The 22,496-nt window shown below is 49.2% G+C and overlaps 11 protein-coding genes across 11 annotated transcripts; 5 read left to right on the top strand and 6 right to left on the bottom strand.

The window, feature by feature from the left end:
• Positions 1–283: 283 nt before the first annotated feature.
• BO85DRAFT_472490 (nucleobase cation symporter-1 family protein) lies at positions 284–2,218 on the top strand (the record flags this gene model as incomplete). The annotated part of the gene is made up of 6 exons (XM_025662558.1): positions 284–726; positions 774–878; positions 926–1,301; positions 1,358–1,500; positions 1,557–1,627; positions 1,677–2,218. 6 exons carry the CDS (start codon positions 284–286, stop codon positions 2,216–2,218), a joined length of 1,680 nt encoding a protein of 559 aa, XP_025510604.1.
• Positions 2,219–2,428: 210 nt separating this feature from the next.
• Positions 2,429–3,685, bottom strand: BO85DRAFT_492806 (hmg-CoA reductase; the record flags this gene model as incomplete). The annotated part of the gene is made up of 2 exons (XM_025663795.1): positions 2,429–3,287; positions 3,375–3,685. 2 exons carry the CDS (start codon positions 3,683–3,685, stop codon positions 2,429–2,431), a joined length of 1,170 nt encoding a protein of 389 aa, XP_025510603.1.
• A 631-nt stretch (positions 3,686–4,316) lies between these two features.
• BO85DRAFT_524195 (uncharacterized protein) lies at positions 4,317–5,587 on the top strand. Its single transcript, XM_025665399.1, has 2 exons — positions 4,317–5,082; positions 5,151–5,587. The coding sequence occupies exons 1-2, from the start codon at positions 4,728–4,730 to the stop codon at positions 5,426–5,428; spliced, it is 633 nt and encodes a 210-aa protein (XP_025510602.1). The 5' UTR covers positions 4,317–4,727; the 3' UTR covers positions 5,429–5,587.
• A 2,948-nt stretch (positions 5,588–8,535) lies between these two features.
• On the bottom strand, positions 8,536–10,198 carry BO85DRAFT_505905 (MFS transporter; the record flags this gene model as incomplete). Its single annotated transcript, XM_025664356.1, has 2 exons — positions 9,875–10,198; positions 8,536–9,813 (listed from the first exon to the last, which is right to left on the bottom strand). The coding sequence occupies exons 1-2, from the start codon at positions 10,136–10,138 to the stop codon at positions 8,536–8,538; spliced, it is 1,542 nt and encodes a 513-aa protein (XP_025510601.1). The 5' UTR covers positions 10,139–10,198.
• A 192-nt stretch (positions 10,199–10,390) lies between these two features.
• BO85DRAFT_505903 (cysteine hydrolase family protein) lies at positions 10,391–11,138 on the top strand. Its single transcript, XM_025664355.1, has one exon. The coding sequence runs from the start codon at positions 10,475–10,477 to the stop codon at positions 11,039–11,041; it is 567 nt and encodes a 188-aa protein (XP_025510600.1). The 5' UTR covers positions 10,391–10,474; the 3' UTR covers positions 11,042–11,138.
• A 140-nt stretch (positions 11,139–11,278) lies between these two features.
• On the bottom strand, positions 11,279–12,337 carry BO85DRAFT_505891 (YbhB/YbcL family Raf kinase inhibitor-like protein; the record flags this gene model as incomplete). The annotated part of the gene is made up of 3 exons (XM_025664354.1): positions 11,279–11,891; positions 11,946–12,173; positions 12,232–12,337. 3 exons carry the CDS (start codon positions 12,335–12,337, stop codon positions 11,476–11,478), a joined length of 750 nt encoding a protein of 249 aa, XP_025510599.1. The 3' UTR covers positions 11,279–11,475.
• Positions 12,338–12,639: 302 nt separating this feature from the next.
• On the bottom strand, positions 12,640–13,604 carry BO85DRAFT_453799 (SDR family NAD(P)-dependent oxidoreductase). Its single transcript, XM_025661134.1, has 2 exons — positions 13,012–13,604; positions 12,640–12,960 (listed from the first exon to the last, which is right to left on the bottom strand). The coding sequence occupies exons 1-2, from the start codon at positions 13,569–13,571 to the stop codon at positions 12,705–12,707; spliced, it is 816 nt and encodes a 271-aa protein (XP_025510598.1). The 5' UTR covers positions 13,572–13,604; the 3' UTR covers positions 12,640–12,704.
• Positions 13,605–14,081: 477 nt separating this feature from the next.
• BO85DRAFT_472487 (FAD-binding oxidoreductase) lies at positions 14,082–15,789 on the bottom strand. Its single transcript, XM_025662557.1, has 2 exons — positions 15,259–15,789; positions 14,082–15,203 (listed from the first exon to the last, which is right to left on the bottom strand). The coding sequence occupies exons 1-2, from the start codon at positions 15,685–15,687 to the stop codon at positions 14,256–14,258; spliced, it is 1,377 nt and encodes a 458-aa protein (XP_025510597.1). The 5' UTR covers positions 15,688–15,789; the 3' UTR covers positions 14,082–14,255.
• A 620-nt stretch (positions 15,790–16,409) lies between these two features.
• BO85DRAFT_505884 (uncharacterized protein) lies at positions 16,410–17,760 on the bottom strand (the record flags this gene model as incomplete). The annotated part of the gene is made up of 2 exons (XM_025664353.1): positions 16,410–16,647; positions 16,745–17,760. The coding sequence occupies 2 exons, from the start codon at positions 17,758–17,760 to the stop codon at positions 16,410–16,412; spliced, it is 1,254 nt and encodes a 417-aa protein (XP_025510596.1).
• Positions 17,761–18,475: 715 nt separating this feature from the next.
• On the top strand, positions 18,476–19,690 carry BO85DRAFT_431047 (uncharacterized protein; the record flags this gene model as incomplete). Its single annotated transcript, XM_025658316.1, has 3 exons — positions 18,476–18,871; positions 18,994–19,194; positions 19,304–19,690. 3 exons carry the CDS (start codon positions 18,476–18,478, stop codon positions 19,586–19,588), a joined length of 882 nt encoding a protein of 293 aa, XP_025510595.1. The 3' UTR covers positions 19,589–19,690.
• A 324-nt stretch (positions 19,691–20,014) lies between these two features.
• On the top strand, positions 20,015–22,013 carry BO85DRAFT_453797 (uncharacterized protein). The gene is made up of 4 exons (XM_025661133.1): positions 20,015–20,212; positions 20,297–20,635; positions 20,705–21,110; positions 21,213–22,013. Exons 1-4 carry the CDS (start codon positions 20,191–20,193, stop codon positions 21,922–21,924), a joined length of 1,479 nt encoding a protein of 492 aa, XP_025510594.1. The 5' UTR covers positions 20,015–20,190; the 3' UTR covers positions 21,925–22,013.
• The last annotated feature ends 483 nt before the right edge of the window (positions 22,014–22,496 follow it).

Below are 22,496 nucleotides of genomic sequence, written 5' to 3'. Positions count from 1 at the left end.
GTGGGGAAGACGGTCGAGGCCGAATGAGTTGATAAGCATGGCGATACAAACCTCCACCCCTCATTGGCCCGAGCTTAAATGACACTGGCACAAAGGAGGAACCTGGTCTGCCCAGATGATAAAGGAGTCATTCCAAGCCGCTTTAGGTCGCAGCCAAGAGATAAGGTGTGTCTGACCGCTACAGAATCATGGCATTCCTTATCGGCCTGAGTGGTCAGTTAAATAAATGCGACCGAGGGCCAGCATCAATCTGTGTCAAACCGCAGATCTCAGAACCGACAACATGAGTTCCATATGGGAAGGGATCCACGAGCGGTTGCTTGTCAAGAGTGTGGATCAAAATGGTAATATCAGACCCGTTGGCGTTCTGGATAATGACTCGATCCGACCAACACCTACCAAGGACCGAAAATGGACACGCCTCACATACCTCTTCTTCTGGTTCTCGGCTACGGCCAATGTGAGCAACTTGTACGCATCAAGCACCGGCGTATCCATGGGATTGACCATGTGGGAGGCCATCGCCTGCTCCTTTACCGGCCAGTTCCTCGCAGGGTGCCTAATGGCTCTCAATGGGCGGGCTGGTGCGATGTATCGAATCCCCTTTCCAGTCCTATGTCGTTCTAGCTTTGGTCCTTGGGGTGCCCTCTGGCCAACGTTCAACCGGGCGGTTATGAGTATTGTGTGGAACGGCGTCAATGTCACCCAAGGAGCCCAGTGTTTATAGTAAGTGTCGCGGTCCTTTCCGATGCACATGACTGAGACCGATCCAGTGTTTTCCTGCATGCAATATTCCCATCAATTGCTCGTATTCCTGATAGGATGGGACCAAAGTCTGCCTTGTCGTCTGCCCAGATGATATGCTTTCTCGTTTACTGGTACATACGAGTTCACCCGAATACTGCCAGCCGCTAATAGGCGACAGGCTTATCAACTGCGCTTTCCTCGTGGTTCCTGTGCCTAAGATGAAGAAGCTTATCTACATCAAAGTGGTAGTCTACTATGGCGGCGCTTTCGCCATGTTAGCTTGGGCAGTACGCCTGGCTGGGGGTAACCCTCCTGCTATTCATGAGGCATCGACAGTTCATGGGAGAGCCAAGAGCTGGCTAATTTGCAAGTTCCTGTTTTTGGGGCTGGCCAGCTGCGGGACCTTTATTTCCAATGCCGCGGACCTCCAGCGGTACGCAAGGAAGCCTAGCGACGTGATCCTAGCACAGGTCATCAGCTTTCCGCTCTCTGGATTACTGGTGGCTGTCATCGGCAACATCATTGCTGGATGTAGCAGAAGCATATTTGGGGAGGTACGTCTCATCTTTCCTCACGAATTTCCATATAGGCCATATACTAACGAAGTCAGCTGATATGGAATCCCCTGACGATTTTGGACAAGCTGATGGATGGAGAAAGATACACGCCGGGCAACCGCGCTGCTTGTGCGTTCATTTCATTGGCATTCGTGTACTCGACTGTCTTTTCCGCCATTTTCGAGAACTCTATTCCGTGAGTATCCTATATTTTCGATGGCCTATTTTTGATTAATCGCTCATACTATGCAGCGCCGGAAATGACATTGCAGCTTTACTTCCTCGGTACATTACTGTTAAACGAGGATTCTTTATCTGTGCTAGTCAGTATTGGCCAACGAGTCTAGTCTTGCAGTTACTGATATGATGTAGTTCTGTCCTTCGCTATCTGCCCATGGTACCTCCTTGCCACAGCAGCCGTATTCATCACCTTCCTCTCCTCCTATCAAATCTTTCTCTCTGCTATCGCTGGTGTTCTGATATGCGACTACTACCTCATCCGACGGGGATGGCTTGACATTCCGGCATTATACACAGCACGTACCGATGGGGTCTATTATTTCTTCCACGGTTTTAATCTCCGCGGCTTCGGTGCTTATCTTGTAGCAGTTGCACCGAACTTCTACGGCTTCCTAAACCAGATGGGTGTCAAGGCACCCTTGGGTATACAACGATTTTACTTTGTTGCATACCCTGTTGGCCTGCTTATCGCATTCGGAGTGTATTACCTCGGATGTATGGTTTGGCCTCCTGCTGAAACCGAGAATACGAGCGGGTGGAAAGAGCCAAAGGAATACTGGGACGAATTCGATCCCGATCGGGTAGACGGAGTTGAGGCGGTGACGGTGCTGCCAGTGGTCGTCAAAGACGAGAATGGTGCCAAGTCTGGCTTGGATGTCTCAGGCAAAGTCTAAATGGACTATGGATCAGATTACTGTCGTCATGTGTTGGAACGTCCGAGACTGACCAGAGCCCCACCGTGCAGTATCTACAAAATGGAGACCTAGCTACCAGGAACGGACAAGACTTTGAGTCGAAGGCAACAAGACATATCTCATTTAGTACTGCTAATCATATACCGTCTGTCTTTGGACGGACGTTCTTCGTGATCGTACTACCATTAATCAGAGCTTTGCATTGTTACCGTCATCGGGCTTTCGGCGAAGGCCCTTATGAGCTTGGGTAAAGGTGTCAGTGTGCAGGGCCCCCGCAGTACTCACTTCCAGGGCAAGGGCAAACGCAGCTATTAACGCAGCGAGCCGACCTTTCTTTCCAGGTCCGCTACAGTTCATGAGTTCAAGAGCCTCTCGCTGAGGGCCCAGGTGTGTGCCGCCGCCCACGATGGCCACTGGGAGCGATGGGATGTACAACGACAAAGTTATCACCTTGGTTTCGTTGTTGTATTCGGGCACGAGCTGGTTCCAGCATGCTTCGGCGATGCTGGCGACATCTTGTCCTGTCGCGATGAAAAGAGCCGTCACGATGTTCATGGCGTTGACACTGTTGCCATGTACTCCTGCCCTGATGTTCGCGGACTGCAGCCGAGAAATTCCCTGGTACATGGCCTCAGATGTACATCCGAGCACCTCTTTAGCAGCCTCATTGGTAATAGAACCCCATGCCATGACTTCTACACCTCGTGGTTTCATCAGATGTGACCAGCTTCCTTTCTTGTCTGCCGACAAACCGGCCTCTATGAGGAATCCGCGAACCTTTAGCAGCTGAGCAACAGCAGGGTCTAACAGCATCTCGCGGCAGGCACGGTGAGTGGCGATGGTGGCCATGTTCTGGCCGGCAGCGTCGCCACATGCATAGTTGAATTTTAGGTGGGCTTCGGAGCCCACCACCGTGGGAGTTACGGAAAGTAGCCGAAGATGACGACTGGTAGACTCGGCAATCCGTTTCAGTTCACTACTGAAAGTAGGAATTTGCTCGGCAAAGAGTAGGGCGTCGGTGGGCGAATCGAACTTGAAGGCTGGGGTCCTAATGCTCAGTTATTATTTGTCCCGTTCGATTGAAGCTCTTCGCTGGCTGCCAATGAATGGATGGTTGTGAGGTTCGTACCTGGACATGGTATCACTAAGTGATGTGATGTGGACGCCCCCGCTTCGACTAAACGCCTTGCAGCCCCGACTACAACTGGCAACCAGAGCCGCTTCGGTGGTAGCCAGAGGAGCGTAGACCTCTTCGCCCTTTTGCTCGCCGGCCTTCCCGATCTCCCGGACGAGCAGCGGGCCGGCCAATCCCACAGGTACCTGTACAGAGCCAATGGGGTTCTCAATATGAACATGGGAGGAGTTTATAGGATGAGCGGTGATCTCCTTCAGGCCTTTGGTGACCTCTCGGAACTTGTTGCTCGTTCTTGGGGCTTGAGAAGACATGATTGGAGTGATCGAAGATAGCACAGTGATGCTGATGATCTGGGGGTTTTTGAGAAAGAATCCTATAGCCCGGCCTTATAGAGGAATGTGCCGGCGGCGAAATCACGGGTAAAATGGAACTTGATGCATACTACTCTCGCAGGAATTGACTATTGCATGTTATTTGTCATAATCCCCCTCGCCACTAGCGCAGTAGCTTCATGAATAAACGATATCTGCGTATTCATGAAGGCGCTACTGCACTAACAAGTAGTCTCATGCAGACTCAAGCTACGCTAAGCTCACGGATGTGGCGATTTTTATAATTGCTTTTCTTCCTATCTGGACATGAATTTATTTTCAACCGATCTAATTGGCTCGCTTGGATCAACGACATGAAAAACGGAGTTTCTGTCGAATCTCACATGATATCTTGCTTGCTTTTTACGGGAAGACCTTGACAAATAGTAAGCCCTAGCTTTCACCTCGGCTTTGGTGACCGGTTGACTAGATCGATAGTTATCACTCTTACCAACCGGAGGTTGATGTGACCCCCCTTCGGCCCAAATATGCGCCGGCTTAGCAGCCATAAGGTCTGTATTGAGGTCTCTTTCAGCTGTTACCATGACTTTCTGTCATGTTTTTGCAGAGAATACAACCGAAGAAAGGCATATTTACCCTCCGGTCGTATCCCTCTGTTTCAGAGGCAACGTCCTGGAATGTCCTGGAATGTCCTGGCAATTGATCCTACCTGCTATCTCCTATTCTACGTCCTGATACACCCATCTGTTATCTGATGCATAGTCGGCAATATGCGCTCATGTTGGAAGTATCACGACTGGCCTTGGTGGTATATCCCATAGGACATTTATATAATCTCAGAAACCATCCCACGGCTTCACTGAACGTTCATATACCCTTCAGCGTGCGCACCGCCTTCACCGATATATAAACAACTTACCCACAGCTGCTTCAGATTCACCTCCAAACCTACGGGTGACATCACTTGCGGACTTACTAAGCCGTAACTGAACCCAGCTCCCATCTTAGCAGGCTCCTCAACATGACAGCAACCAACGGCTACAACCACGAAGAGTTGGATACCTATTACAAATGGGAGCCTGGGCTTGCATCTTTCCACCAGAAGGCCCAAGAAGACCAGAACCACATGTTCCTCCAGATTGATCAGAATGATATTTACGCCTCACAATGCCTTGGGAAGCTTGTCAAGATCGACTCACTGGACAGGGTATATGACATCCGAAGCGGACTTACTGTTTATGATGAATCAATGCACTTTCTCAAACAGATTAACTTCTACCAAGTCGTGGCTGAGCCGAGTGTCTGGCGCCACCAGACCGCAATTTATCAACTTCTGGTTGACCTGTGTGGGCAACTTGAAGAGATGGTGTATATTGGTGAGTTGAGTCCTCATCCCTCTCATCTAGCAATGAGATTGTTTATCGTCTTACTAACTACGTGATAGTTGAAAGTACATTTGAGTTTAGTCCCGAACATGCTGAGCAGATGATCTTGAACAGCTATGTCAAGTGGCGCTGGCATCTGTGCAGGGTGGTGATTGAGGATATCAAAAAGCAGGTGGATGATGTGAGTAAAGATTTCGGGCGTTGGGCCAGACAGACCCCTGGAGAATATGGGGACATCTTTCCTCCGAACCCCCTCGACCAGGAAACCGAAACTGATGCATCGGAAGTGTCGGAGGTCCGAGGATTGACTCGGTTTGGGGCAGTAGCATTGAACTGAAACTGTCATAACGAAATTACAGTATATCGGACCTTTAAACACACATTACAAGACGTCAGTCTCTACTGGAAATAGCGTTGCAGTAGCCTGATCACCAATATGTTAATGTATGCGTTTTTGCTGTCAGATAAAGCCAAGACAGTAAATATCAGATACAGAATTCACACGCATAGGATAGAACATACAGGACAGAGTATAAATATAGCATTATTCGTATAGGACAGATCCTTCCTCTCATCCTCTATTTTCCTGTCAAGTAACTATAGAATTTCCACATTCAACCCGTCCAAGTTCCTCCTCCATCAAGGGCAGACTTATAGACTAGCTTGAGAAGGACATGACCATGCATACATGATGGCCTTCGTTGGATGGTTAAAGATCCTGTGGCCCAGGAATATACCGCGTTAGGGACCATCATGTTGACTGCCTGTTAGTTGTCTTGACAGTGGAATTTCCCGTAATGATAATATGCGAGTCTGACGGAACATGCCGACTGAATATATTGTGAAGCGTAATAAGAATTGTAGTGGATTCGATTGAAGGCCCCGAAAGTCCCAGTGCTTCTCAAATTGATCGAAACGGTAGCATCAAGGTTTTTGGGTGTCTTCAGAAGTGGAATGGTTTCAGCCTGGCTAATCACAGTCCATGTGAAGTCTTAAGCGGAAAATCCCTGTTTTGTCTTGTGGTCCCACTGATGTTGAGAATATCAGACAGGATGACTCCATCTGGTGCAACACCACTATTCCAAGTATCCGATGATAAAGTAGGAAATCCCTTTTTCATGGAACTATATTTACACCTACCATATGGGAATTACGGACACTGGTGAAGTTGCGGTGCATGGAGTCTACCTATAATCATATGGTAATTTCATCAAAACTTCAGGAACTTCCCGTTAACACCATTGCTGAAGGCACCTGCCATTCATTGATTTGCCACCCGTCCCAAGCATAAATAGGACCTGATGTCCCCTCGTCCACAATCTTTCATCACGCTTCTCAACGGTGCCTGGCTGACCCTGATGCCGCTACACAGAAAGTTGTGCACTTCTAACCCCTCAACAGCTAGTCACTAAATAAGTCCATGATTTTGAGTGGTATGACTCTGACGATGGAGGTTTCTAATGGTGCATCTGAATAGTGTAGTGAGCAGCATGGACCACGCTCTGGCACTTTTTTGCAGCTCTTAGCCGATGCACAGCTAAATCTCTCTTACCTTGTTTTCTTTTGTTTTAAGGAGGCGCTACGGCTACATCAGCCAGGCTCCCTCTACATCGACCTTCGCCCATGCTCTCCTTACCATCTGCCTACCCTAAAAGGTTGACTAAGCCCTTAAGGGTGAGGCTGGGTTTTCAAGCGGACGGAAAGTCTGCCGCCGTCATTTTTGGGGTCATTCTTGATGGAGTTATAACTCTTATAGCTCAGGGGGTGACTGATAAGGATGGGAGGCGGGGGGGATTTCTGTCTGCAGTGAAAAGGCAAGCTTTTACCTTACGGGGAACAAGTCTTACCTTCCAGGGTAGACAGTGGGCGTGACATTAGTGAAGAATGTGAACGAACGCCTGGCTGTGTGGCGGTATCGTCCCGTTCTTCTTTGCCAACATCATCTATATCCATGTTTCTTTACTGCCGGTCATGTGAAATATATTGTCTCATATTGCTGTTGTGACTAGACGATGGGTGTCTCTGTTCAATGGGGATTTATTGTCGTGTCTATAAGCTTTGTCTACAAAAGACCTGAATAGAATCACCCGTTTGAATCGACCGAGGCTCACTGTCTACATCTAACCTAGACTCTAGTGGACCATCTGAATAGTCTAACCTAGGCTTCGAGGGTGAAGTCAAACGCCATACCTTACACCACACGAGCCCTGAGAGACGGTCATGAACTGGCCGTAGCATGTCATCTTGAGAATGACTCCGCCTTGACATTTCCTTCTCCGTAGCCACATTTGTCTACTCCAATTCTGACTACTAAATTGATATAACTTGTGTCAGAGGGAGCTTGTGACTGAGGATTGTAAGAAATGTAGGTTGGGATCATGGAGGAGGTGACTTCATCAGTGTTTCTGTGGGTTTGTCGGCCGGTCAGATATAGTCTAACGTCATGCCTAGCATACCAATTCACTGATAACTCTATTTTACAACCTTGTTTTCTCTCTCGCTACATTTGTCTACTTCAAGTCTGACCACTAAACTCATATATCTGGCGTCAGAGGAAGCTTGTGGCGAGGGAAATCGGGACTTGCCAAATAGAATTATCAATGGGCCGATTATGGTTTGTTTGCGATTTTACCAGCTGCTGGAGGCAGATTTGCCCGGAATTCATTAGTTTCTATATCCCCGTCGCCAGTTGACCCCCCCTCCCTCTGCGTCAATATTTTCTTGCCGACCGAATCAACTTTCTTCTTTCCCCGTTGTTTAAGTTCTCCCCTTGCACTCTGTACTACCATCTTCACATACCATTGATTTTCCACCTCCCTTTCGTCTGTTATCTCCTTATGCCCCCGCTCCTCCCATTTCCAATATCTCTTCGCCCTGTCTCACTATCATGCCCTTTTCCTGTCTGCTGTCTTTAATTACCTTTCCTGTACCACCCAAAGGCCTTATGTATAAATCCCTCCTGCATCATATTCTCTGTTGGCTTAGTCTTTCATTGTCCTGACCTTTGAAGTGTCTTGTCTTTTGTTCCCTGTTAATTCTATTTTGCCTGCACTACGGTTTCCTTCGCTTCCCCTTTGGGTGGTTTTTTTTTTTTTTTTTTTTTTTTTTTTTTTTTTTTTTTTTTTTTTTTTTTTTAATTAAATCATACACACTTTTGAGTGGAGCTTTCTTCCCGCAATCAAGCTGATTCTTCAACTGTATAACATACCGTGTAGTCGTAGCAGGTCCATCAAGACTATTAACCTTTCTGAAGTAGTTCTAAGTAGTCAGATGCATACGTAGTCTAATGTAAATGAACACACACAAAAGAGCATATCCCAGATAAGGTTCCCATAGTCAAACGATAAACATATACTTTTATCCACCATCTAACAGATTCTAAGCAATCTATACCCCAGTCAGACATATCTCATCTTCATCCATTTCACATCAACCCCCCACCCCCTACTGACTTATACCTGCCCGTTCCCGCTCCTTCCTTAATCTTCTCTGCCTCCATTTGATGCCCTTCTGCATGACCACCCACAAACTCGGCGACACAATTACAGTAATTAACCCCAGCGTTGTATACGCCCATCCCTGTCCCATCGCCTCACTCATTGGCGTAATCGCCGCTGAAGCTGCAGCTCCCAACTCACAGCGAAATAAATTACACGCTGCCGTTGCAGCTGCAGATCGACTCGGCCACAGATCAACAAGAATGGCATTTAAGACCTGCGATGTGCCATTCAGACTCCACCCCGAGATGAAGAGCAGGATGATCGGCGCAGCCAAATTCACTTTGTGGCCGAGGACCCAGCCGTACGCGATCATGGACACGATGCACGTGTAGTACATAGGCAGTCCGACTTCCAGCCTTGCCTTTTCGATATTAAAGTTCGTTAGATCTTGTCGCACGTTCCTGATAATGGGGAGTCCCGCCTTGGCGGCATGTCGGCGATAATTCCAGTCCATGAGACGGCCCGTGGTGAATGCTGATACGATGCCGCCGGCCCCGATAGGGAGGTACATCAGTCCTGTTTCGATGTCATTGAGATGGTAGGTATCGTGGAATGAGGTCGTAGCTCCAGTCATTACAGCGTAGAAGCATGCGAAGGTCAGTCCCGTGGCGAGGAGGATAACGGCCGTTTCGAGGTCGGCGGTGACCTTTAGTGTGGACATGGGTGATGGGCACCGGAAGGAGTAGTTCTTGCGTACTTCGGCGAGCTTGCTTTCCTCTACGACGAGACCTTTGGCCTTTCGGTTGCGGTGCCGGATTGTGTCGCTTAGGTTTTTGTTTAGGGTTGGGGGTGGAACGGAGCCGTCGGCGACCACTTTGCGGCAGGTCTCGGGGAGGAAGAGTAGGAGAGGAAGGAAGAAGGCGGCTGAGTAGATGAGAAGAAACCAGAATATCCAGTGCCAGTTGAGGTATTGGCTGAGGAGTCCACCAATGATCGGAGATAGAGAAGGCCCGAGCATGCTCCCTAACGAAGCGAATGCGATGTATGTTCCTCGTTCTGCAGATGTGACCAGGTCTCCGACCAGGCCGTTGGCGAGCGCCACGGTGCCACTGCTTCCTGCGCTTTGAAGGCATCGTAGACCTAGTAGTGAGCTGTAGTCATTCTGGAGGCCAAGGCCGAGGTTGGCGGCGATGTAGACGGTGAAGCAGATTATGTAGGCGGGACGTCTGCCGGCTGTGTCTGAGAATCCGGCGATCAACATGGGAGCAACGCCTTGCATTATCTGCAGTATAAGATATACTGTTAGTGATTTTAAATGCTTTTTTAGGAGATTTCAGACTCACCAGGTAGGTCGTGACAGTCAAGTCAATCTTGGATGTGGAGACGTTCAGCGCTGCTGCTATCGTGTCCATGGCAGGGAAGTAGATGCTTGAGGAGAGTGGTGAGAAGAAGCTTGCCATAGAGCCAGTAGCCACCATGGCTCGCTTTTGGTTCACTGTGAAGACTGAAAATACATCCAGCCTTGGTGGTGCATTCTGGTCCGGCTCTTTTTCTATATCGGGGGCGTTGGTCTCTGTAGCCGATGAAGAGGATGGGTTGTCGTTCATATTGGACACTTGATTTCTTTGCGGAACCTCTTTTCAGATATGAACAAAGAGGCAGTTTACTCACTACCCAAGAAAAAGCAGGGTAGAAGGAGTAGAAAGAAACGACCCCCGCGGCCCATTATTGTGACAGCTCGAGGCCATCCCGGTACCGGCTTTCTATCCCGGAACCGGGCTTCTCCACCAATCACAGGACGGAGCTTTGGCTAACCATCCCGTCACCGGGTTTCCAGCAGCAAGCATAAAATGACTTAGTATACCCAGCAATTGGTTATAATCAAAGTCGAACAATCATTAAGTCACTATTCTACTGCAAATATACTAAGCAAGTCAAGAACCATGGCAACCGAGAAAGCCGCTCTCCTTCTCCTCGACGTACAAAACGGCATCGTCAACCGTCTCGAAAACACCTCCCAATACATCCAAACTCTGTCAACTGTGACACAGGCGGCCCGCAACGCCCAACTCGACATCATTCATGTGGTAACAGCCTTCCGTGCTGGTCATCCAGAATGCAACCCTCGAAACCCCAGCATGGCCAGAGCCAAGGAAATGGGAGCTTTCCGTAACAACGATGAGTCTACCCAGGTTCACCCTGCCGTGGCACCCCGCGACGAAGAGCCTATCGTGACCAAGTATCGTGTCTCGGCTTTCACTTCCACTGAGTTGGATCTTATCCTCCGGTCGATGGGTATTACAGAGGTGGTAATGGCAGGGCTCATTACCAGTGGAGCTGTGCTGTCGACCGTTCGTGCGGCTGCGGATCTCGATTACAGTGTGACTGTCTTGGAGGATGGATGTATGGATCGGGATCTGGAGGTGCATCGGGTTTTGATGGAGAAGGTATTTACGCGCCAGGGACGCGTTGTGAGTTCGAAGGAATGGATGGATGAGATTGCGAAGTGATTTGCTGTCAGTTGTACTGAGTGTGATTGGCTGCGCTACTGCATAAGTGACTTGAGAGTGAGGGTCTACCTACATGTTTATTTGGACCTGGGCTACGAGTGATTAGAGACTTGTCAATTAGACATTACTTTATATGCTGTTATTTAGAAGTCTGTTTGACACATGGTCAACATCATGTCACATCATAAGATATACATAAGTACAGGTCCGAATCCACCGCTTCACCAGAAAGAAACCCTCATCTTGTGTGCGAATGAAGCAAGTTCAAACAAAGTGAACGACGCAACGCCACAACGCCCCAACCATATGCTAAAATATACATGCGGACCGCTTAATTTCACCTCGTCACCACAACGACATCACCAACTGCAAGTCTCGTACTGCGAATAAACAGGTTCAGATACGAAGAACGCAATGACAAAAACAGTCAACAGCTACTTGCTGACGAAATAGTTGGCTCCAACAACAGGGCCAAGGCCAATCTCTCTAGCCCAGCCGTCGAGGTCAAAACGGAGGCGCGACCAGGCTCCCATCTTCTTGTCGCCGGTGGGAGAGGATCGAGTGAGTTCGAATCCAGCAGGCTGTTCGTAGAGAATGAACAGGTAGCGGTGCGGAGAACTTCCAGGAAGAGGATTAGGTCCAACGTAATTGGCGATGAAGGGTGCAGCCACTCTGAGGAAGAAGTGACCATTTTCGCTCATAATTGGCTCCAGACCAGACTGGATCCAGTGGCACTTGGGGCCGAGCACGCGGCACGAGGGAAAGGGGGCATCAAGGTCGAGGCAAACGATCATATAGGTTCCGTTGCCCTTGAGGCGAGGGAACGACATGCGTGGTGGATGAGCAGCATCTGGTTGGTTAGTTTGGGTCGAATCTGGATCGAAATACGGGAATGAGGACTTACCACGCTTGGAGACGAACTGACCCGGGTAGATGAAATGGCTGCTGAAGGTGAGGGTCAGGAGCTTTCTATGCTCGTTGCGAATCACCGCCATCGCTCTATCAACGTTGAAGTTGGTAGGCATCTCGCTTAACGACGACTGATGTAACTTGACGCTTGAACGCTGACTCTTGAAGGATGACGGAGTGAAGAGAGGGGGAGTGGTGAAGAGAATAGATGTGAAGAATCGATCTATGACAGAGGCGCGTCAACAGAGGCATGAGGATATACTAGACGCGCTAAGGTCAACACTCAGGGTTAAGCGAGGGCGCGTGAATGTGAACTTTCGCTTCGGTGCTCGCCTCACGTGCTTCATTGCCCTGGATTGCACAACGCACAATGATTTGGAGGTTCATGGAATTGTAGATTTGTATGTAGCTTATCCTGCATGTTTGGTGCATGCTGTTGTGGCAGACGGTTGCGCTCTATCATTGGCTGGTGTGAAGCATCTGGGTTGTTCGCACCGCGGATGTGTGACCAGTCGTGATTCAATCCAAGAGCGCCGGTGTGCCAACGATAGTACAGCCAGTATATTGCCTCGGTTGCTGATAACTATCAACTATCTGATATACGGCATCACAGGCATGCTTAACCAGGGGTCGGCCTATGCAATAGCTGTTAATGACAGTGCTAAATACAATGCTAAGAAAACCGTCTGTTCTTCCATGACAGCCGCATCAGACTGACTAACAGTTTGAATATGTTTACTTGTTATAGAATAAGCTAATCGATAAACAGTCCACCAGATGCAATAATATGTGCCCCATTAATCCACCTTGACCTTTCCTCGCACAAAAATCCCACGGCATACGCAATCTCATCCGGCTCAGCCATCCGTGGCGCAACTGGGGTCTGATCAATAATGGGCTGGAGGATCTTCATCTGTTCTTCACCTGCTGCTGCAAAGCCTTCCGTCTTGGTCGGGCCCGGACTGACCGCGTTGACGGTGCAGCCATACTTGGGCGGAAGCTCCTTGGCCCTATCTGAATCAGCAACGACGTCTACTGCATTCAGGAAGACTGAGACATACCAGCACTTTGTGAAAGAATCAACCATTCCCTTGGTACCGGCATAGATGGTCTGATTTGGCGGAGGTCCTCGTGCCGAAATACTCACGATATTGACAATTCTCCCAGTATTCTTGGTGAGGTGCTTCAAGCTGGCTTGAGTCAACAAGAACGTCCCCCGTCCATTAATATTGACCAGTGTGTCCCAGTCATCGAGTGTCTGCTCTTCAAACGGCTTGTTTACTGCTAGTGCAACACAGTTGACCACGATATCCACCCGACCCCAAACCGATACCGCAGCATCGACCAGCGCCTGTGGAGCAGACACTGAGCCCATATCCGCTTCAACAGCGATCGACGAAGATGGCAAAGACGCCACCAGGGCATCTGCTTCAGCTTTGAGACCCGGGAAAGGATAATTGACAACTGTGCTCGCTCCGCGGGCAGAGAGCTCCCGCACAATGGCGGCGCCAATCCCTGAGGACGAGCCGCTGACGATAGCGACCTTGTGGAGGAGAGTTTGTTCAACCATTTTGGGCGAGATGTGATTGCTAATTTGATCCAGTCGATGAATAGGAGACATGGTGAGTGGGATATTATCTCGTGCAGTTGTGTTCCTCCCGAGTGCCATATATGATCGGTTCGGTTCAACGTCCCGGCGCTTGGAGATCAATCACTCCCCCGCTATCCGAGTGTCTCCCGCCGCCCGCAGTTCCTCGTGCTTTTGCTCTCCACAACCCGACTTGAACTAATCCGATTGCCCCGGAAGACCGAGAGACATTCAATTTCTCTTGTGTGTATTACAGAACTAAGGTAGGAATAGTAGAAGCTCTACTCGTTGCTTTCTCAAGTGATCCGCGCTTAATCTATTCTACAACGGGGACTGGGCACCGTAGAAAAGAGAAAAGCATATTGGAGTCAACTGTTGAGCTGTTTAAGTATCACACTATTGGTTAACGCCAACAGGACTTCTAGTAGTCCTAATGGGCCATCTGTGAGCTGTCAAATAGGTGGCATCGGATAATCCGCCAAGCCAGGGCTACATGTCTCCGCAGCCCGATCTCTTGTAGCATAGTTGCTTTAGAGAAATTATCTCACAGTGAGTGGTCTATTGCTAGTATAGTATATCTACATCTAGCAAAATTCCCAAGCTATGTACAACATGACTGATTCCTCAAGCACCAATTCGAGACTGATTGTTCCAGACTAACGAAAGCCTCGAAAGTACTTATCCGGCAAGCAAACAGCCAAGTAACACAATCATCAATCACAACTTCGACTCCTTGGCATTGTCCAGCCCTCTCGTTCCCGACTGATCGCCCTTGTCCAAATACCCACAGATACGCCCCTGAGGATCCCATTTGCGACGGATGTCCATCAACCGTCGAGCATTATCATCGGCCCAGTACCTTGTCTTTCGCACCTGAAAGTCCGCATCCCCCAGATAAGACCCGACTCCATGTCGCTGGACTCTCTTCATCACATCAGCCACCCATGCTTGACACCTAGCATCGTCCTTCTCCTCCTCCCACACAGTGTAGAGTGCAAAGTAATGATCTGACTGCATGCTCAATGCCATATCGGGTAGTTTCCGACGGCTGCAAGGATACATGGCGTACCAGAGGGCAAACGCTTTCTTGTGGGGCAGTGTTGTAAACGCCTCCTCCAGCACGGCTGGAACATCGGCATCATTTCGAATGTAGGCGTTCTCGGCGCAGTACCGGTGTCGCTCCGGGTTAGCGTTAGCTTGGTTAGTATATTGATTCTCCAAGCTATCCACCTGGCAGAACCATTCCTGGATCGCCCCCGTTGGCCGGGTGATCTGCGCTGGGCGTAAAGCCTTCTCGGCCTCTTCAGGGGTTGACTTCATGGCGACGAATAGGACAAAGAAGCAGTGCTCGTCAATCCCCTCTGGGTACGCGGCCACAGCGGCGATTTCAGTGTCCTCGTCAAAACTAGGAGTGATGGAGAGCAGCCAGTCAAAGACTTGTCGGTACTGTCGAATGGGATAGACATAGCCAGACGAGCGAAAACCATCCTTAGGATACGGAATTAGTTCCAGGTGATACTGCGTCACCACACCCGGAAAGCCTGGGCCCGCTCCTCTGGCTGCCCAGTAAAGATCGCGGTTTTGGGTGGCGTTGCAGTGAAGCAGCTCGCCTGTGGCAGTCACTACATCCACGGCCCGGACTCGTTCGCAGGCCCAGCCCCAATTCTGTCGGGCACTTGTTAGCTAGTCGAGATACAATGATTGGAGCGGATTAACTGACCCGACAATTCCATCCCATTCCGCCTTGTAGCAGGAAGCCACCCAGGCCTACGTCGGGACAGTGTCCGCCTGGGAACATCAAACCATAATCCTTGATCAGGATTCCATTGAGCTCCTTCCCTGTCATACTGGGAGTGGCTATTGCAATGCGGTTCTCCGCATCCACTTCCAAATGCTTGTAGTTCCCCAGATCAATTAGGATGGATTCATCGCGGACACTCCATGCTGCCCATGAATGTCCTCCCGATCGTATAGCAACGCGACAGTTCTTTTCGGCGGCTAGCTTCACTGCAGCGATGATATCCTTTGTGCTGGTAGCTTCGACCACTGCCAAGGGAAATCGTTGGGGACGACGGTGATTGAATACGCGACCTACACGAGCCTCTTCGTAGACGGCTGGTTCAGCCGAATCTCGCCAGACAATGTGCATGGTGTGCTGAAAGTGGGTAAATGAGGTTAAGGGGGTGAGATTGTGATTGACCCAGGCACAGTGAGCGAGCGGCAAGCATTTAAGGTTATAGCGTGACAGGGATGGTATACGCGCTGTGACTCCCTCAAACTTCTCGGAACCCGCAGCGGGCCACATCTTACCCCGCACATCGTGGATCTGAACCGGTTGACATTTCGGCTGAGTGGAGGTCATTTGCAGCTTAATTGGAAATGATGGTTTGATCGATGAATGAAGGGCCTGTTGGCTAATGCCTGTCACGGCTCCGCTTCCGAAGCATGACCTGCTCCTTAGATATTCTTCATTAGCGTTGACGGTTGGGAACAGACTTATATTATTCGGGTTCCATTATACTTTCGATATCAATATAGGGTAATTGTTCATACTCTGGTGCCATCAATCTCTGGTTCCACTCATCCCGTTGCGATAGTATTCTAAGGCAGGTTTCTTAAGAAAGCATTCTGCTTTCTCGTAACAGTACAATGAGCTGTATATCTATCAAACAATTGATAGGAAAAGATGTAGGTACGCGGCGATTAATATGTAAGCGGCCGGTAGTAGAGGTACTGTGGAATAATACATCTCAGCTGGTTCATGCAATATGACAGCCGCTTGAGTTCCCGCTTCGAAAAGTAGCCACATATTTGAAACCAACAGATGCCAGGGCAACCAAGCAGTGCAGAATGAATGTCTCCGATCTAGTTTCAGATAAGGGGCAGACCCTTACTGAACTGTAAAGTTACTGCCAACAATATGGCAGCAAGATCCGCAATCTCGGTGGGGCTTCCAATGTCCCAGGGCCCAAATTGGTTCATAGTCAGGAATGATTCGCATTCCGATTGACGTCCTGGGTTAGTCAAATAATCGACGTAGTCCGCTGTATACTCGGCGATTATAATATATAGCTCGTGGCGATTCATTGACCAAAGTAAACGACGAAACCTAGTATGGTGTCAGAATCTTAGCTGCTGGTTTCATAGTCTCTCCCGCCTCGTGAAAGAGAATTCCGAAGGGATGAATGGGTGCTGGAGTGTCTAACCTTTGTTCTGATAGGTCATCAGCCTGGATCAAATCTTGTTCGGCATGGATCCACGCCGCCATTTGGGCGGTCTCTTGCATCATGACCCGCGGTGACTCGTCTCGCAACACCGGCTTGACCTCAACAATGGCCATCGTCTTTCCATTGTTCGATAGGTAGAGGTGGCCATCTGTACGTGCCTCGTACAGCTTGATACCATTCTCATCGCAAAATTTGTACCCCTTCCTTTCTGGGGTCCAATGGGCCTCGACGCCTTCGATGGACAAAGTAATTAGGCTTGCGAGACCGAGGAGATATGCATTTACCATGGTCTCATCGGAAGCTCGTGGGAAATCTTTGCGCTCCTCGTAACTTGGGTCCAAATTTGAGTCATCACTGTCTGTCTCCGGGTCCATATCGATGCGTGAAGTACCAGATGACTCCTGTTTTTGGCTCTGACTGCTTGATGGTCGCTCACGTTCTTCTTTCGCTTGTTCTTCTTCCTCACCGCCGAGCGTACTCAAGCACTCCATTAGATGTATTGGATAAGGGTGTGGGGGTTTTTGCTGGGAGAAGGGCTCGCTGCCCAACTGTGCTTTTCGCTCTCTCAATCGCTCGGACCAGGGAGTAACATTGATGTTCTCCTCGGTATCCGTCGCGCTCGGCGCCCAGCGAATGAGTTGCCCATAGTACCATATGAGCTCGAACCTACCCAGGTCACGTTCAATGGGATGAATTTTTTGCGGGGGAACTTCCAGTGACACCGCCTCAAGAAAGCTTTTCCAACCCTTGAGCTTTCCCAGAGTCTCTCGGGCTGCCTCCACACCTTGTATGCCCCATTTCTGTGGGTCAAACTCTGTATCATGTGCAAATGTCCATAATGCCCTAAGGGAGAGGTACTGTGCATCATTGACTTTCGAAGCTGAATTGTATTCTTCTAGATCATAGATACTTACCCCCTTTACTCCGTACTCCTGAGCGCAGTCATTCCAATCAGCTCTGTCGGCGATTGTTATAGGCAATGGAAGAAGGGACATCTCGATATCGTAGAAGATCCAAAAAATCGTGTACCTTCCCGGCTGCAGATAAATCTCCCAAAAAGAGATTGCTCGTTCCACGAAGAGTAATGTACACTTTAAGGTATCAAAGATGAACTCCAGGTTGGAAGTCCGAGTCCATGGCCATGATGGCGAGGTTTTATATAGCTACTGATGGTCATGAGTGAATAGAAAACATCAACGATGCATTGAAGCAGACAAGTCAGTGACTGTATGGCTGTGATGTGAATTCTCTTGTCCTGGGAATCGTTGTCGGTGAAGGGACCATCATATTGCACGGGGAGACAGCCTCTATAGACTGTCATTGGGCGAAGGTGAATGCACACATCGGCTTGAGGGAGTGATAGTGTGCGCTATATTCGATGTTTACTGGACAACAGGAATTTCCTATACAATTGTTTGGGTTCTTTATGCGAATTCACTTTCACTAGTTATCTCTAAAGCAGCCACCACTATAATTACCCGCGACTGCTCCTCTGCACGATCTCGCCGGGCACCAACTTCTCCTTGGTTACTTTACGCTGAGATCTTGACACTTTTGTGAACTATATCAAGTTTCCTAAGCTAGGAGTGGTACATACACGTTTTTAATACCAACTTCGTGCGCCAATCTTGATCACTTTACTTTACGTCTCCGACGATCTTCAGCTCTTACACGTGAAGTCAGCCCTCGTTCGTTCCTTACGACCAAAACATGGGAGTGAAGCGATCCATCGAGGCATTCATCGAGAACAGTCGTGAAGATGCTGAACTACGAGTAGCCCAGACCAATGTTGTATCCCGCCACCTGAGCCACATCTTCACAACCACAAAGGCACTGAAGTACTCGGCGCTGACAGAACATGATTTGGACACCTTAAGGATCAAGTTGTCCGAGCAGGATCTGGAAGGAGAATGCTCTGCCGGCCATCAGACATTTTACCAGCCCCTACCAAAATCAGAGTTACCGGAAATTGACTGGGAAAAGGTGCACTTTTCAAAATGGCATGAGGGGCGCAAAAGTGAGCCCTGCCGGGTGCACTATACGCTTCGTAGTGTTTCTGGCAGAATCTATGCTGCATGGTTTCATGATCGCAAGCACCAAACCTGGGTACATAGGCAGTAAGTACAAACCCTTCTTCGTTGTGACGATGGAAATTGTCTTTGCTCACAATAAATGCTCGCCTGCTGGTTAGATGCTACCGCGCAAAGCCCCGTATTGCTAGTGGCGAGCATACACCAGATGTGCCGTATTCATGGCAAACTGTTGAAGAAATGGAAGCGGATACGTTGGACATCCCCCACTGCAGTTTCCAGATGTACAACTACGCTGATCCCGAAGAAGCCCTGCGCCGGAGTGAAGTCTTGGCTATTGTCGGATTCATGCGATGGCAGTTGAATCGATTTGATTATATCGAGCATCGCACATTTCCGGTGAGTGCTGTGTATTTGATTGGGTTTTAAGCCACCTTCACACCATTCACGCAGCCATGAATCATTGAATACTACAGATACCTGCTCTAACACACTGCTTGGATCACAGGTCCTGGTCGTTTCCATCTTTCGCTCTCAAGCTCGAATCTTGCAAGCATATCATGACGGAGAATATCTCCACATTTCAAAAAGCAAGTTTGTTGATTTCACTGAGAATTGTCGCGAGAATTATGAACTGTTTGTGCGGTGGATCTATAGCATTCCCTGCGGGGACACTCAAGCTCCTTTGGCAATCAGGGCGAGGAGTTGCCTCAGCGGAGCTACGAGCAAATCGATAAGGGATTTCGTCATCTTGTACGACAGGCAGAGGCCTACCATAAACGCAAGAAGCTGAAGGAATAGTTCTCGCGTGGGGATGCAAGGGATTATCGGGCTCTATAAGTGCTAGTCTGACGTTGGTGAAGGGGCCGGTAATCGTGTATCTATGAAGGTGGTGATATGTGCAATAGTACAAGGAGATAGGGAAGTGACCATTGCTTGCTGTTCACTATATATATAGAAGTGGTAGATTTCTGAACGAGACTAATTATTTTTCTCGATTCAATTCATTGCCAAGCTGCATGCTTGTCAGGCTAAACCCAAAGCAGGCAACAATCTCAGGCCCACATATAGCATTTCACCCAATCAAATGGTAGTAGTGTCAACGGGTGACAGCGGGGACAATCCGAACCAACCAGGAAAGGAAAGTACTAAGGGCAGCCCGCAGCAAGTCCAGCTCTGTTCACCCCCGAGGAATCCGTCTCTTATAATTCCTGACACTCCCGAGTTCCCCCGGATTGCTTGCCCTTTTCAGCCAACAATCTGAATACTCGTTCGTGCCATTCGTCTAGCCTCGTCCAGGCACCTGTTCTTGAACCATCCTCGTGAGATCTATCCCACCAGTCTGGGACGTGCGCCGGACGCCCTCTGTCCCTAGACTGGGGCTCGATCGCCGCCATGTCGCCCTCCACGCAGTCTGGTATGTGCGCCGTCTCCAATATCAAGTTTTTCTTGCTTTTGTTGTAGCCCACTGAATGTCTCTCTTACCTCTTTCGCACAATAGTTGCCATGGCGGACATGCCATTCATCGTCTCCACCGGCACCAAGAAGGTCGATCCTCGTACCCGCAAACTCATTCGCAGCCATGTCATGATTGGCAAGAACCGTGGCAAATCCCGCTATCGCCAAGCAGGGGCCGATCCATCGACTCCGGCGGACGCGTGCACAGACGACGCTTCGGCTCCTCCTGCCGATGGGGTGGATTTACCATTATTGCCATCTACACAAGTATCAGCCACCCGCGTGGCGTCAGATCTTCCCCGCAGAGTTGGCAACGACATGTCGTTCGTCCAGCTGGCTGATGACACCACCAGCCCTGCGGCCCTAGCCACTATCCTTCGCTGTAGGTGCCGCGTCCCCGATCCCACCTGCTGGTGATTCAATCGGGCCCACTAAATGTAAGCCTTCATAGTCACTGAAAGGGCAAAGATAGAGTTCTACCCGCTTGCCGTATGCATAGTGTTCAACGCGTCTAGTCGATCATGGATTCTCGACATGCTGTCACTAGACGCAGCCTACCTCAACGCCATGGTCATCACCACCCAATCATACTTTGGTATCTACAAGGGGCCGGAAGCGGCCCAGTCCCCTCATTTGGGGAAAGCTATCCGCCTGCTACGGAATCGGCTCGGAGCAGAGCAGGTTCGCGTGTCCAATGCAACCGTAATGGTCGTCATTATCTTGATTCTGCACGCGCATATCGTGGGTGATTACGCTGCCGTACTACACCACACCCAGGGTTTACGCAAGATGGTCCGGCTGCGCGGGGGTCTAGGGGCATTCACATCCAATAACAAACTAGTCATTGACCTTATCCGGTGGGTCTTCCCTCCATTTCATCTCTCTATGGTCCTTGCCAATTGTTATATTCCCCTTTCGTATTAGACTATCTCGATGGTTGCAACCTAACCTGTGATCAGATGCGATGTGGGACTAGCGATCCACAGTGGAGAAAAACCCGCCTTTTTCGAAAATCGCGATCTCGACATCTTTGTCCCATCCGACCTTTGCTTCACGCCGCGATCTCGCCCCGTTCCGTCGTTCGTCCGGGAGCTTGACCCCGGTCTCGCGCGGATGTGGCACATTATGCAGGGATTCTGTACCCAGGTCAACTTGACCACCAAGACGAATGACATGATTCCAGAGACGGATTTCATGAAAACAATGGCCTCCGTCATGTACCCTCTGTTACACATGAGTTTTGAGTCCGGGTCCCTCGACGAGGCGATCCGCCTAGCTTTGCTCAGCTATGGATTTGACATCTTCCTCCAGTTCCGCAGCGACCCGACCCCGTACATCCACCTGGCTGCCTCGTACCAGCGCTGTTTAAATGGCTTAGCCAAGCGAAACGATGTCTCTCCTCAACTCTGGATCTGGTTGTTAACTGTCGGTGGTCTTGTGGTGTTTTTACCCGCCGTCAGACGGAATTTTCGGCACTGGCTGCTGTATTACCTAGGAAGCTGTCGTGTCCGCTCGTGGGAGGAGATGCGGGCCATCCTCTCCTCATTCATTTGGATAGGACTCGTGCATGATCAAGGAGGCAAGGAAATTTTAGACAAGTTGTTTGCCAAACTAGAGCCTGGGGCGGAGACTTTTGTTGATCAGACGTCTTCGAAATTAGTCACGTGTTAGCGTTATTATGATTCATGTTGCTAGTATTTGTTCATGGTTGTGAAGATAGTTAGAGAATGACTATATATTGGCAAATACAGCCACTAGTACAGTATTTTGGACGCGTCTTGACACGCAGCACTAGTTCTGTAATAATTTGATCGAGGGAATTGGTAGTGCTGATCATGTGATATTCAGCCCGTTTACAGTGACGTCACGTCAAGCTGGCCAATAATAAACCAAAACACGCGACTATATTTTTTTCGTTGCGGTTATTTTTGTACAATTCGACAACTGTAGTAGTAATATATATATATAACTAGAAGAGCTAAACACCCAGTTAAGGGAAAGTTTGGTCAGTAATCTTCACATATATATATATATGTGCATCATGACCAAATGTCATCCGCTTCCTAAGCAATTACATGCGTTCACCATGAGCATGAGTTCCTGTAACCAGCCAAGTCAGTACTTACTATCATCTCCATTCTAGGTCCGTCAGCATCGAAGTCCTAAGGGAGAAAAACCATTAAGCGAGTCAAGAAAATTCTGCATACATTGACCTCAAAGAAGTGAAGAAAAACCTATTCTCC

This window comes from Aspergillus piperis, assembly GCF_003184755.1.
Source record: "Aspergillus piperis CBS 112811 unplaced genomic scaffold BO85scaffold_29, whole genome shotgun sequence".
Classification (NCBI taxonomy): Eukaryota; Fungi; Ascomycota; class Eurotiomycetes; order Eurotiales; family Aspergillaceae; genus Aspergillus; species Aspergillus piperis.
This window is presented reverse-complemented; position numbering and strand designations above follow the sequence as displayed.